At 33.2% G+C, this 14,668-nt stretch overlaps 1 protein-coding gene across 1 annotated transcript; it reads right to left on the bottom strand.

The window, feature by feature from the left end:
* Positions 1-958: 958 nt before the first annotated feature.
* LOC124374883 lies at positions 959-13,581 on the bottom strand. The gene is made up of 6 exons (XM_046833027.1): positions 13,424-13,581; positions 11,731-11,833; positions 8,936-9,204; positions 5,813-5,940; positions 3,427-3,554; positions 959-1,048 (listed from the first exon to the last, which is right to left on the bottom strand). Exons 2-6 carry the CDS (start codon positions 11,740-11,742, stop codon positions 959-961), a joined length of 627 nt encoding a protein of 208 aa, XP_046688983.1. The 5' UTR covers positions 11,743-11,833; positions 13,424-13,581.
* Positions 13,582-14,668: the final 1,087 nt, after the last annotated feature.

Below are 14,668 nucleotides of genomic sequence, written 5' to 3'. Positions count from 1 at the left end.
AAGTCCTTGAATGAGTGGTGGGTTTGGAGCAGTTAGGAAATATGTATCAAATCAGGATGCGTATCAGATTGTTCGGAGTTAGTGTATGGTGCTCATCTCACTATGTTCACTTTCGGCATTCAGTAATCAAGAATGATTTTCGAGTTACTAACAAAGCTCTCTATTTTCCTCTTTCTTGAAGCAGCCATGTTAGCAATATTCTCATCGTGTGACATTCATTATGGAAAACATGGTCTGCAAAAACTAATTAAAACATACTGAGGTCTGCACACTTTATAAAACCTAAACTAATAGAAAAAAATAGCTAAAAAGTGCGATCAAACTATGGAAAACGAGTAAACAACAACAAAAAAATTAAGAACTACCGAAAAACTTTTTACAAGAAAATCACTGACGGGGTCAACTCGCGTGGTGAGAAAAAAACTTTATCGAAAAGAGCAGTCCACCCGCTGGTCCGCCTCGTCGTGGTGAGAATACGACTGGCGGGAGTGAGAGGAGTGCTTCCCCCTGTCCCGACCCACGCTACTCCCTAACCACGTGCTAAAGCAAGTGCCTCGATGCAGTGTGTATATCCTTCCATATGATGTCCCTGTTGAGGATTACATGGAGCAGTTCAATTAAAATAAAATTTATTTACTTACTTACTTATCTCGCCGTGGTCTCCATGGTTACCCAAGGTGGTACTTATGCCCTCGCCAACTCCACACTGCCATACCAGATCTCTTCTAATCCATTGCCTTCTATCTTTCCCCTTCTTTTTCCCCAGTTTTCTTACGGTCTCATTCTGATCTGGTCCTCGACCATCCTCAAACTTGGCCCTTCCTAAAAACAACACCGCACTTCCCCTCCCCCCGGTGGTCTTCTGGCCCTCCGGATTGTTTACAAGGGACGGTTTCTTGACTAAGGAGAATTGTTCCATCCTTCCTATTAGTAAATGGGCCCAGCCCATCTCATTCTCCTACTTCTTCACACCTCGGCCACTATGGTCCTGGGTCCCATATATGAGTTGCCTCAACTCCACATTATGCTTATCCTGCCACTGCTCCATCTGCAAGGGTTGGCCCATAGGATTTTTCTCAATAATTTGTTCTCAAAATACTATCAAACGTATTTCTGTTTGTTTTTACTTCTAACACCCAGTTTCTGAGGCCATATAAACAAAAACTGGTCTTATAATGGTTTTAATTATATAATACGGAGTTATGGTCTTAGTGTTGATAGTAGGTATGAACGAGCTTAATAGCTTGGTTGGCATGCTGATAAAACACTGTCTGTGTGCTGCATTTATCCTTTTGTTGTACTTTCCCATGTCCTTCTTCATTATTATTCGGTTCAGCATTACTCAGCACAAATAAGTTGACCAAAAAAAAAAGTTGGGTTTTTTGTATTTTTTATCGCACCATTTTACTTTTTCAAATTTGTGCCCTTCTATTTATATATTATTACTCGATTGTTTAGTTTGGGTTGTTCTCCCACACTCCATTCATTTGGTTTTTCTCTTCATTTATGCTTTAACCAACTTTTTGTGTTGGGTTTAGGAGTTGTTAGCGACCAGCATTTTCAGGCATCTTTCATTTACTCTTTCGCTATTAATTGGCAACATCATTCCGCAAAATGCAAAGAACATTTATTTTGGTCCCTATTGTAATTCCAGCTTCTGTTTGTCGAACTTCTTGTAATGCTTCCTATAAAGCTAAATTAAATAGCATTGGGTACAATCCATCCCCCTGTCTTACGCCTGTGCTTACATCAAACTTTTCCGAGATTTCCCCATTTATCTTTAACCTTGGATCTAGATCCTGATATGCATGATTTTGACAAGTTTATTAATTTGTTGGGTATTCCATACTTTTCCATATCTTCCAGAGTCATCTTCTACTAAATTGAGTCATATGCTTTGGAGAAATCAATAAAAAGGCATAGGAAAGGATTTATGGTAATTCATGATATTTGGCAATTGCCTCCTTCAGTATGAATATTTTGATCGGTAGTTGATCGTACCTCTAGTAAAGTTGGCTTGGTGGGTACCTATTATATTGGATGTATACTCCTCTAATCTTTTTTGTTAAAATCTTTGATAGCACTTAGTTAGGTACAGTTTAGAGAGAGAACATTCCTCTGTAGTTGGTTGCACTCTTTTTTGTCACCTTTCTTATGAACAGGGATGACTATCTGCTTTCTTCCATTACATTTGGAAATCAATTCTTTTTTCCCAAATATTCAGAATTCAATTTGTGAATCTCCTTCGCTAGTCTTTTGCCCTCCTGGGCTTTAATCAAATTTGATGATACTGAATCCTCTCCTGGAGCTTTATTGTTTTTTTAATTCCTTGATTGCATTTTCTACTTCTTGTTGTGTTGGATCTGGTGGGACCCATTGGTGTTCCACATTTTGATATTATTTCTCGGTTTTTACCTCTCCCTCTTCCAACCAACTCGTTTCTACCATTCACAGAGCATCCCTTTAAAATTACTTACTCCCTGCATCTTACTCTTGCTATCACTTCTTTTGCCTTCTGGATCACTAGTTCAAACAGATAGGTTCTTTGATTACCATATGGGCATTATTGGGCTGAATCCCTTCCTGCAAAATCTTATAGAATCGATAAAAAGGCTCTGCTATTGTTTGCACGTCCTATCACATGTTCCGCTTTCTCTAGGATTTTGTATCACCAGGATGCAATTTCCCTCTTTTTTCTCCTGAGTGTTTTTTTTTTACCGTTTCTCTACATGGAGGCTTGCTTTTTTATACTTCTTCCCTATCCATCTTGCCTGATGTTTGTTCCTCGTTGCGGGAGCCCAAGTCTCTTTCCCTTCCATTTCTTCTGCACCACTTTTTCTTTGTTCATTCCTTCAGTCAAACCATGGGTTTTTTTGGTTCTTTTCCTTTCATTTCTTTCCACCAACACATCTCTTCCTTGCACAGTTTTGTAGGGTTTCCTTTATTGTTTTGTCCTGCCCCTGTTCAATTTTTATCTTCCTCTGGGTTTCCTTGAGCTAAGTTACTTAGGGCTTGGAAACGGTTTTTTGACAGTTTAAGTTGGAAATCTTTCCTTATTTTTTCATTTCTTTAGATGATCCAAATCTAACATTTATTGAGGTTCTCTGTTTTGATTGTTTCTCTATCTTAATTCTCTGTAATAGATTGACTAGAACTAGATAGTGGTCTGATCCACATTCGCTTTCCTTATGCTACGTACATTGGTGATATGACTAGAATGCCTGAGATCTATCAGAACGTGGTTCTATTTGATTTTTTTGTGATGCCATTCGGTGATGTCCATGTGGCTTTGTGTTATGTCTTTCCTTGGAAAAAATGTGCTCATTATCTTCATTGTTTACTGCCCATGTCAGGCTCAACAGTCTCATACCGTTGTCATTGCTGTTTGCATGTAAGCTATTTTGATCCTGCAACACTTTTCCATACTTGTTCTTTGCCAATTTTTGCATTTAAGTCCCCCATTATTATCTTTGTGTCATAGCTGGGAAGTTTTCTATACTCTTCCTCGATCCTTTCTTCATAAAAAGCATCCTTTATGTCGTCTTCCGCATCTTCTGTGGGCGCATACACACTCATAACAGATATAATTCTTAAACCTACCCTTAATCCTAATTTATACACAGTCTTTCATCTTTGGCTTCGAAACATATCACAGTACTCTCAATCTTCCTGCTTACAGCAAATCCTACTCCTCTTTGGTATCTTCCTTCCTCATTTCCACTATAATATATTATATAATCTTTGGTATTTAGCTTTCCTGCTATTGGCCATTCTGGTCTCTTGTAGAGCTACCAGATCCATCTCATATTTACTAAGCTCCTCCGGACAGTATGTCAATGGCCCCTGGTATAGCTAGAGTTCCTAACATTCCACGTTCCAAATCTCAAAGTCCGTAAGGGTGGCCTTGGTCTAATCCATGTAGTCGTCCTGTATCCGAGGCATTGTGTTGGTTTTTCTGAACTTAGTGGTTTTCCGATGTGAGTAGTTGGGCCCCGACGCTCAACCCCCACATACCCTTGGAGGGACCGGGTCCGAGTTTCGTGGTTTTCGCCTACCTCATCAGTGCTAAGCCCACCGAAAAGGCGTTTCCCCCCCTGCACTACGGGGAAGTACCAGAGAAACTCTTGCTAACATCATTGCTTAGACACCACTGGGGCTAGCAGTCTAGGTGCTTCTGCGGTGATATTAGCCATTAGCAGGGGAAAATAAAATTATTTAAAGAAATAAATTTTAAAAATGCACTTGAGTAAAGTTTTTTTCTCACCACGGGAGTTCTCCCGGGTTAAATGTGGAGGAACAGATTTTTTCAGAGGTGACAGGAGCCAATGATTTCATTAAGATTTTATCTCAGTTGTACAATATATACTAAAGTTAAGATATTTGTATATATAAACAATCATTACACATTTCTTATAGTAAATAAATATATAAAATATTATCACATAAGGTTTCAAGATGGTTACCATTCATGTTGTTGAAATGAAATTCAATAGTCTGAATTCTCAATTTAGAACAACATTATTGTTGTACTAATTTTATTAATATCTTGTACTTCTACGATTTTAAGACAGCATCAGCATGAAGTTTTCAGAAGTGTACAACATAGCAGCCAATTACATTGATTTGTGATAAAAAACACTGGTTTATTTCACTATCGTCAATTATTAAATTAAATTACAGTAGAGTCCCGTTAATCCGACCTAATTGGGACCGAGCCCTATTCGGATTATGTGATTGTTCGGATTAGCCATAATTACAGAAAAATACGGTTTTTAAACTTGAGAATGGGTCTATTTTTGTTATAGAATTATCAACATTGTTTATTAAAACATGTTTTCTGACTGTTGCATTGTATTTCTTGACAAATAAAACGTGTTTGCGAATACTAAGCACATTTACCGTATTTAGTGTGAGAGTTATATTGTTAAGCAATGTGAGTCATCCAATAAACTCTCTTCAATGTGGACAGAAGACAATAAATGAACTTATGTCTTTTAACAATTAATATTGTACTCAATAATAATATCAGTAAGCTGTACGTCCAATTTTTGTTTGATTTCACTTCTTAATACAGTAATTTAACTCATACTTAACCTATAAGTTTCAATTTGGTTCTGTATTTAACTTCATTATTTATGTACTGTACCGTACACAATTTGTCTTAATAAAATACTGCATGTCTATTTTAATTAAAGTTTTCTTTGTTTATGTACGAAATGATACACCCATTTTTCATTTTTTAAGTAATTAGTTCCTATAACTGTTCATTATAGTTATAAATAATTCCTCCTGGGACCTGTTCGGATTTAACCGACGTTCGGATTACACGTGTTCGGATTAGCGGGACTCCACTGTATTCAAAATTGGGCACTTTAATCATTACATAATTTTATTTATTTAAGACCTCATATGGAAGAAATAGTCTTTTATATATATAACTATAAGATTTTAGAAACTAATTAAGTGGTTATTACTATTTATAATATATTATATCTTGCAAGGTTTAAAAAACAGTTGGTGGCCAATAAACTTTCTGACAGTTACATATTAACATATGCCACTGATTGAAAAATCGTCATAGCTACAACTTTTTACTAAGTGCACTTCAAAGCCATTGATGTATATTCAATTTGATGTCTCAAAATTGCAGCCACAAATAAAATCTACCTTTCTTTCAACTTAATACTTTTCCTGTAATATCATAGGACAACTTATATCTTAATAAAAAAAGTTACATATTTACTTAAGTTAAATAATTCATAGTAATTTCATTAAAAAACAAAACTTTTCTTTGTATTTAGTAAAATAATACTTACTCCCCAGCATCTGGCTTTCACTATTATTGTCTCAATTTTTTTAGGTTTCTTTGGCTTCTTTCGCTTTACTTTATTAATATCCAGTTCTGGGTTGTCACAGTCGATCTCTCCAATCCAGCGATACCTTAAAGAGTGCAACAGTGTTTAAATTTGGAGTTCCTTAATTTGCTTTTTTAACAAATGAATAGATTCTATTTTTTTAACCATAAAGGACTATTTTTTAACCATATTTCAATCTTTTACTGTTCAGTTATTAGTCACAACAGAAGTATCATTAGATGTATTAAATGCAGGAATATTTTGTAATACCCTGAAAATTAAATGGTAGCATCACTTACTCACGCGTTAGAAAATACAAAATACTAAACATTTTTACAATTGTAATAAGAACTGTAAAATCAATATACACCATATTAGTTTTTTCTTTGCATTTGTAGGACATTTCTGGTTGGAATTTGGTTCTAGGTGATATGATGTCAAGGTGAGAAATGTACACCTGTCATTTGGAAAGTAACGCGCGAATAGGCACATGACTCAGTGTTAGATTTTTAATAACGGTGTCTGTTTTTAGTTTCTTTTTTAAAGTGTGGTATGTGAGAGTGGTTTCCGTATTCTTGCTTGGCTGGAAGAAGGAAATTACATAAATGAAGTGGACATTGAACTGCCAGCAGAAATTGTATCAAACCCTGATTCTGAGCAGAATACGAACACATGGACACTGAAGCCGAGCAGTCAGGGGAAGAATTAGTCCAAGAATAATTTCAACAATTTCAACCAATGGATGAATAAGATGAAGAATTTCACCCTACAGACTAACTCAACGACTTGTTCTACAAGTAGATGCACCTGAAAGAAATGCAGATTTAGATGCTATTGTTTACACTAGTAAAGGTAGCTATATTAAATGGTATGTACACAAACCAGTATCAGGACGCAGGAAGAGAAAAAATAGTCACAAGTATGCCTAGAGTAAAAATGCAGCCAAAGGTTTGACTAATGTTATAGATTGCTGGGGTTTTTATTACCCAGATGATGTCATTGGTACTGAAACCAATACCTTGTGGTTATAAACCAGTTGCATAACCACGGTGTAAGAGACATACCTCAACAGACATTGTAGAATTGAAAGTGATTGTTTGTGTTCTCTACATGGCTGAAGTGAAAAAAGGCAACATCATATCGATTTAGACAAGCTGTGGGAAGATGATGGCATCAGATATTTTTCTGCTTTGATGTCAATAAGGCATTTCTCCAGATGTTGGTTCAAGCTATAAGATTTGATGACAGAACCACAAGAGCAGCTTAGAAAACAGAAGATAATCCTGCTCCAATAAAACAAATATTTGATACATTAAAAAAAAAATGTACTGATGCTTGCACTATTAGCGAATATGCAACAATAGATGAAATCACATAATGTAACTATAGCAGGAAGGGCTGAGTGAATTTGAATGTTGAGTTTTGCTTCAGTTCACCTTCCTCTAAGTGTAGCGTCTCTAATTTGATGTTGAAACGATGTAAATTGTTTGTTTTGAGATTTTTTGTCGTCGATTATTTTTACCTCTTCAGACGAACGTGGCTCCAGGTTCCTGGAGTCAAGTCTGCAACAGCATCAGATTCCAGATTCTGCACAAAGAGGAAGGTGAACTGGAGCTAAACTCAACATTCATAATAGATGAAATGTTGGACTTTTCAAGGCGGTTGTGAGTTTGGGATTGATATTCTAAATAAATGTGCCTAATACGGCATCAAAGTATATGTACTTTATGATTTTAGATCATTTTACACAGCAAAGTTAGAGGTTTATTTTAGCAAAAAAAGTCTAAAGGACAGTCAGTGTTGTAATGCACCTTATAGAACCAACTGATAAAACAGGTTGTAGTATCACCATGGATAATTCTTTTACCAGTATAACCACTAGCCAACAATTTATTTACCAACTGTAGACTGACCATAGTCGGCACTGCACATAAAACCAAGCCTCAACTTCCACTGAAGGGCATTTTGAAAATAGCTCAATGTTTGCATTTGAGAAATAACCTTACAATTGTCTTTTGACATCGTATGTGCCAAAAAAGGAAACAAATGTGCTAATGCATTCCACCATGCACAAAGATGATATTAATTGATGAAGCTTCTGGTGGCAAGTCTGAAGTATTAACATTTTACAATACTACCACAGAAGGCAGTGACATTGTGGATTAACTCAAAAGTGAGTACCATGTCTCTAGAATCAGTAGCAGGTGGCCAATATTCTTTTCCTTTGCTGAATATTAAAGAATTAAATTTTTAAATTTATACAATTCAAACACAAACGTAAACATAACAAGACAAATCTACCTGACCCAGCTTACCAAGTCTCTAGGTAGGCCACACCTGGAAATATGATTCTCCTTCACAAACCTTATCAGCAATGCTTGAAAAAAGGCAAAATATAGAATGAAGACTACGAAAAATAAGTAAAGCTATTTTTAATTTTTTTTATTTTAAAGTAAATCTGTACTTTATTCGGCTTCCTTAGGCTTGTATTTTATTTTTTTAGGACATTGCGTAATATAATTTTTTAAATTAGTAAAAAATAAGTTATTTTATTTAAAAGATGTTTAAAAATAAAAAAAATCTTAGTATAGCTTTTTTAAGTATTTATTTGTAATGTACCAATAGTAAATTCAAGATTTATACGAAATGTAATGTTCAATATCGGAAACCCCAGAATATCTAGTGTTAAAAAAAATATACGCAAGTTGCATCTTTAACTGCTTGGTGATGATGTGATTTTGGGAGGCACGAGTAATCCCAGGTTAAGGATGTAATTTTTATAATATATTTATATGATATAAAACAGCTATTTCAACCATAGAATAGTATATTTAGGGCAGTCAAAATACGTAAACTAATAAAAACCTGTATTTAATACTTATGTTTATTCTAAATGTGACAACATGATACTTGAATATGTTTGAATTAAACCATATACACACACATGAAAATGAGAAGGTATGCTATACAATCTTCAAATATTTTAATAATAACAAATAATTAGAGATGATCTCCAGTAAAAGCAAATAAATAAATACCTCAATGTGTTTGTGCACCGTATCGAGTATGTCAGAACTTACCCTTTCGGGGTTGCCAGCAAATCTAAATACTGCTCATGGGTCAGACAATCCCGATCAATCAAGTCAGTTTTAAAATGCAGATGTACACAAGGCTCGTATGTAACAAATGTCTCTGGTAAAGAGGGTGGTTCATAAATCTTTCTCCTTTTCCTCTTGTCTTTCCTCTTCACTTTCTTCTTTGCGGTAGGAAATTCAATCCTGGTACACATACAGTTGGGAGCTTTGCATCCCAGGGACATCTCTCCGATTCCTTCATTTGTTGTTACTCCCTAAAAACCAAAAACAGACATACCATTTAGTGCTGAAATTAATGCATATTAAATAGTTAACTTTTGTATGTATTGAGAGTGTGCCTATGAGAAGTGATAGGTATCAGACTTTACAAATATTTTGCCCTCTCATATCAATTGGAAAAAATATTTGTACATGTATATAAACAAAGAAATTTAAGTGTGTACTTCAAAACATTTTAAAACCCTTCACAATGAACCGTATGAAAGCTTGCTTGCTCTGGAGTTAATGGGCAAGAATACTTTCAAAATCGTTTTTTACTCATTTGTAACACAGTAATTTGAACTCTTTCGTCTTCACAAAATAACTTTTTTATACTTTATTTCATAAAATAGTATGACCTACTCTGTATCCAATACTTAAAAAACATTTAAAACAACCATCTAGAAGAGTCATCACTAAAGGAAAAAATAAGTAGTATTTTATTACATGCTATATTGATTTTCTGTTTCCCTAAGAAACAGTATGGTAATTATTGCTATTAAAAGAGCCACATACATTCTTCTTCCTTCCGAATCATTCCACCCATACCATCTATTCTCTGTTATTTTATTGCTTTGTTTTGCTTGGTTTTAGATTACAGGCTATAATCTTTAGAAAATATTTGTTTTTGTTAGTTTTTGAGAAACACAAATTTTTGTTGGACAATATTTTTAATCTTTATATGGTATGCAAATTGTAGAGTTAACATTCTTTTTAATTACATTTAAAAATCTCAAATTTACTGTGATACATATATTTTGTGAATTATACTTTGTGAGTAACAAAATTTTTTGATGATATCATTTTTTATCATAATTATGACACTTAATTCCATGTTGCAGTGGATCAGTACAGTATAGTTAGTACAAATTTTGGCAATGCATCAAAATGTTTTTGTTTTAAATTATTTCTTAAACATTTTGTGCAATGTAAAATTTGAACCCTTTGAGGATATTAAACAAAAATTATTTATCTATGTCACTACATCAGCTACACACATATGTAAACTATTCAACTGATTTTACTGAAATTTTACATGGACATTCTTAGTCCCTGGAATGAATATATACCTATTTTTATTTTGAAAATCCCACTGGTCTGTAAAGTAGTGAAAAATCTCATATTGGTCTCTAAAGTGAAATATTAATTAAAAGAGCATATATAATGTAATCAGTTTATTTTGTATGAACATTGCTTATTATTATCAATTTGTTTACATTTATAGTCAGTACATTCTAAAGGGAATAAATATATTTAACAATGTTTCAGATTTCAGCGATTAGGTCATTTTCTCATCTACCTTACAAATTGTCTTAAAACATAAGATGTTCAGAATTTGACACAGAAAACTCCCTTTGAAACAGTCGGCAAGAACTATGCTAGATGTAAGTTTGCTGGAATGTGTTTGGGAACTAATGTACCAGCTCTATGTTTTTTAAAATATTAACAATATTTTTTCAGTTTATAAAGAAACAAATACATAGTGTCATTGGTAATACACTTTTACCTGAATATATATTTTTATCAAATATTAAATATTAGATCTAAATACAAAATTACCATTAAACTTTTAAATATAAATTTAAAGACTGATATAAAACCCAACTTAGTTCACTTTTGACAGAAGTAGCCTTCTCTGATCTGTAATATATACATATATGTATATATTTAAACTTGGTAATATTATCGCATATATATATATTTTTTAGATCGGGAAACAAGGCTAAATCAAGTATGGAATAAAATATACTAAGAACAAAGTAAATTACAATAGCCATAAATTTAAACTTCTTGATGTATTTTCTTGATCACGGCAACAAGGTGAACTCAACATTGACGTCGGAAATATAATTCACTCAAACTAGATGTGCTAATATAGGTTCAAAACCTATGAAATTGTGTGTGAAGCTGCTGGTGACTGCTAGTTGTAAATAAGCAAAAAAGACAGTACCCAAAACGAGATTCTACAAAAATAATTCATGACTTAAGTTATAAAATGTCTTTATCAGCCTTTTAATAAAACTATTTCAACTAAATTTTCTATTGATGTTTGACTATAATAGCTGGATAAATATTGCCTTTTTTCTCATTAGAGACTGAAAATTTAAGAAGTTTGGTAAATTATATTTAAATTGGATACAATTTTTTTTAATCAGAAAGTAAATTACATTATCTTTATTGAACACAATGTAACCATTGTAACCGCAACGATAATGCTTGTTTTGTTTGTTTTGTGGTAAATAAAAATGAGAGTGATAAGAAAACCTCAAACAAAGATTCAAATGCCATAAAACTTAAATTATTGTACTAATTTGATTGTTGTAAGAAAAAACAATAACAAGAATGGACTGTATATTGTACTGCAGTCAAACCAAATATGGTTGAAACAATATGTTTTTTTGACAGATATATTGTCTAATGGTCCTCAAAGGGCTAAATCTTAAAATATTAAAAAAACAACACTCCACAATAAATAATAATATAACTGTACAAATTGTGAAATATAAAATAAAGATACGTACGCAGCAGGACATATTCCGTAGTCAGGACAGATGCAGTGACTGAATAGTTTGAGTCAAAGTCAAGACGAATATAGTTCCATTCGTTTTTTTGACTGATGATTTGCTATAAACAAAAAATTTAATCTTAGTCCTTATGATAAACGAGGAAATATTTGCTACGTTAATCACCTCAGTTAGGTACTAGACTGCCGTATCCAGTAACAACAGAATGCTAGACATATTTGACTGGATTATGAGTAAGCCAAGGGTTTATCTCAGTAACATGTTGATTAAAGAAAATACCTTTATCAATTAGCAATCACCTCTTCCCTAATCATTATTTTGCCTCTTGAGATATCTGCTTTTCACAGCTCTTTGGAAATTTGTTCACCAAAACTAATGAACCACAGGAACATGAAGGGAACGCATATGGGTGAGTTTGGTAGTGAAACAGTCTGTGAAGAATCTGAATTCCCTGAGAGGGAATGATTAAATGATTAATTTTCTCAATCATGAAACACTGACTGATCCCTTTTTGGAAGAACTATTTGGGTTTAAGTTGATAATTAAGTTGAATCCTCACAGTGCGCTGTAAGGTTTCTGCTGCTGTCAAACATGTTAAGCAATGATATATATTATAAAAAAATCGATAATCTTATTACAAAATTGCCCAAACACTAACTAACTGTTTTAACATATTCGTTACCAATGCCACAGCAGCAGTGTTTTGTATGTGTGCCAACATTAGACAGTGTGCCGCTCTGTAGTTAGTGTTAAATTTCTATTATTCCTTGTTGAGTAATAAATTGAAAACAATTCAGTCTATGTAAGGTATTGTAAAGGGTTGTAAATATGAAGTATAAATAACAAACTAGATCTTTAGCATCACATTATGAGGGCTTTAATCATTAGATTAGGAGATCACAGTTTTCTTTTTGTAATTTTTATGGTTTAATTTTTACATTTTCAGTTATTGTCAACTTCATATGTAGGCCTAATTCAGATGGTCTATATGAGGTGACTTTGCTCCAATACATGTTACCAGGTTTCCTACTCTGCCAGGCTCAGTTTCACAATTGCCCTACTGTGAATATTGAAAGTCATCATCATCATCATCATCTGACGTTTCCGTTATCACGGGTCGTCGTGCACAGCCTCCTCCACTTTTGTCTGTCATTCCAGGTCTCCTCTACCTCCACCTGCATTTTCTGTAGTCCCCTTTCTCTCTATGTCTTTCCACACTTGGTCCTCCCATCTTCCTCTCGGTCTTCTCTTGGTCTTCTTCCTCTTTCCTCCTTCTCCAGTGCTATTCTAAGCATTCTATTATCTCCCATCCTCTTCACATGCCCCATCCACTGTATTCTTCTTTCCATTGTCTCTTGCAGTGAAACTACCTTCAATCTTTCTCTGGTTATTTCGTTCCTTATTCTATCTATAATATCGAAAGTACTCTGCTGAAAACATGAGCAGTGGAAACACCAGCCAGAACCCTATTGGAGATTAATGAAGTGTTAGATGAGCCCGTAATTATTTTAATAAATAAACATTTTAAACTGTTACTAGTAAATCAAGATAAAAATGTAAGAAATAGTGTACAATAATATTTCCATACAAAATTAACTATACAAATATACTACCTATTTATTATCCACAAGATCTATGTTACAGTATAATGAACAATTTTCAAAATATATTAGTTTAAATCACAACTTACGTAATTATCTATAATTTGTGTAGGAATTATGTTTACTTAAAAATTTAGCTTGAATTTTTACCACATAGTGTGTAGTGTTATGTTTTTGGTTAGAATAAACACTCTTTTACATGTGCTTATTTGTTAGTCACATGGTTTCAGAAAATTATTCCCTTATAAACACAAAGTGGTTAAAGATAGTTTAGCAAAATCACAGCAAAAAAAAAGACTTAGTAGTAGTACTTACGGTATGAAGAAATCCTTCAAATACTACATTATCACTACATTAGATATTTCAAAGCTATTAATATTTATAGGTTCAGAAATCACATGCTTTAACTTTTATAACTTATTTAACAATGCTGGGATGTATTTTTATACAAGGTACAAGCCTGCCTGCCTGTAAAATTTCACTATAAAGCTGTAGTGAAGGTGTTAATGTTGTAATTTTACTGTATAAGCAGAAGCAGGGAGTAAAAAAAAAAGAAAAAAACAGATTCGATGTTTTCCAAACTGAAGGTGAAATGGATCAACTTTCTTATATTTCAACATGGATGGAAAATAATTATTGTATGGAAAGTATACAATTAAGTACGCATTATCATGGATGCATAAATGTCTTACATGTTTCTATTTACAAGTAGTACTGATGGTAGATTTTTATAAAAATGGCTGGCTACTGGAAGGGGCATGTTTTGGCACTATGTAGAGGTGGAAAAGAGGTTTGACTATAATAATTGTATGTTATCTCAATATCTATATATTCAGTTTTTCCACAAAAATTGGTGATTAATATTTTTCTGCAATCAGCGTTTATGCAGTAATCAAGCCCAATCACAGGCTAAATGGCGTACTGCTTATTATGCTTGTCAAAGACATTGTTTAAAAACTTTTTTAAATAAACTGTGGAAATCTGTTCATCTTCATCTATTGTATCTAAACAATATCCTTTTCTTAATTTTAAATGTTTCTTCAGAAATATTACACAATATTTAAGAGCATATACTGAAAGTATATTTATGGTTTTTTCATTTTATTAAAATCAAAATATCTTTTATTAAGTCATTAATTCAAATTATAATAAAAAATGTGTTTAAAACTTTTCTATTCTCAGTTCTTATCCCAATGCAAATCCTTCAAAGCTATAATGGATGCATGTTTAAGATATGACTTTCGAAATTAAAGATTTTGATTTCCTGTGTAAGTACATTAATAAACTGTAACTTTTACATATAATTAAAAAAAAAATGGGTTTTAGCATCAAGA

Source organism: Homalodisca vitripennis, unplaced genomic scaffold (genome assembly GCF_021130785.1).
Source record: "Homalodisca vitripennis isolate AUS2020 unplaced genomic scaffold, UT_GWSS_2.1 ScUCBcl_10890;HRSCAF=19947, whole genome shotgun sequence".
Lineage (NCBI taxonomy): Eukaryota > Metazoa > Arthropoda > Insecta > Hemiptera > Cicadellidae > Homalodisca > Homalodisca vitripennis.
Note: the sequence above shows the minus strand (reverse complement) of the source record. Positions and strands in the feature narration are given on the sequence as shown.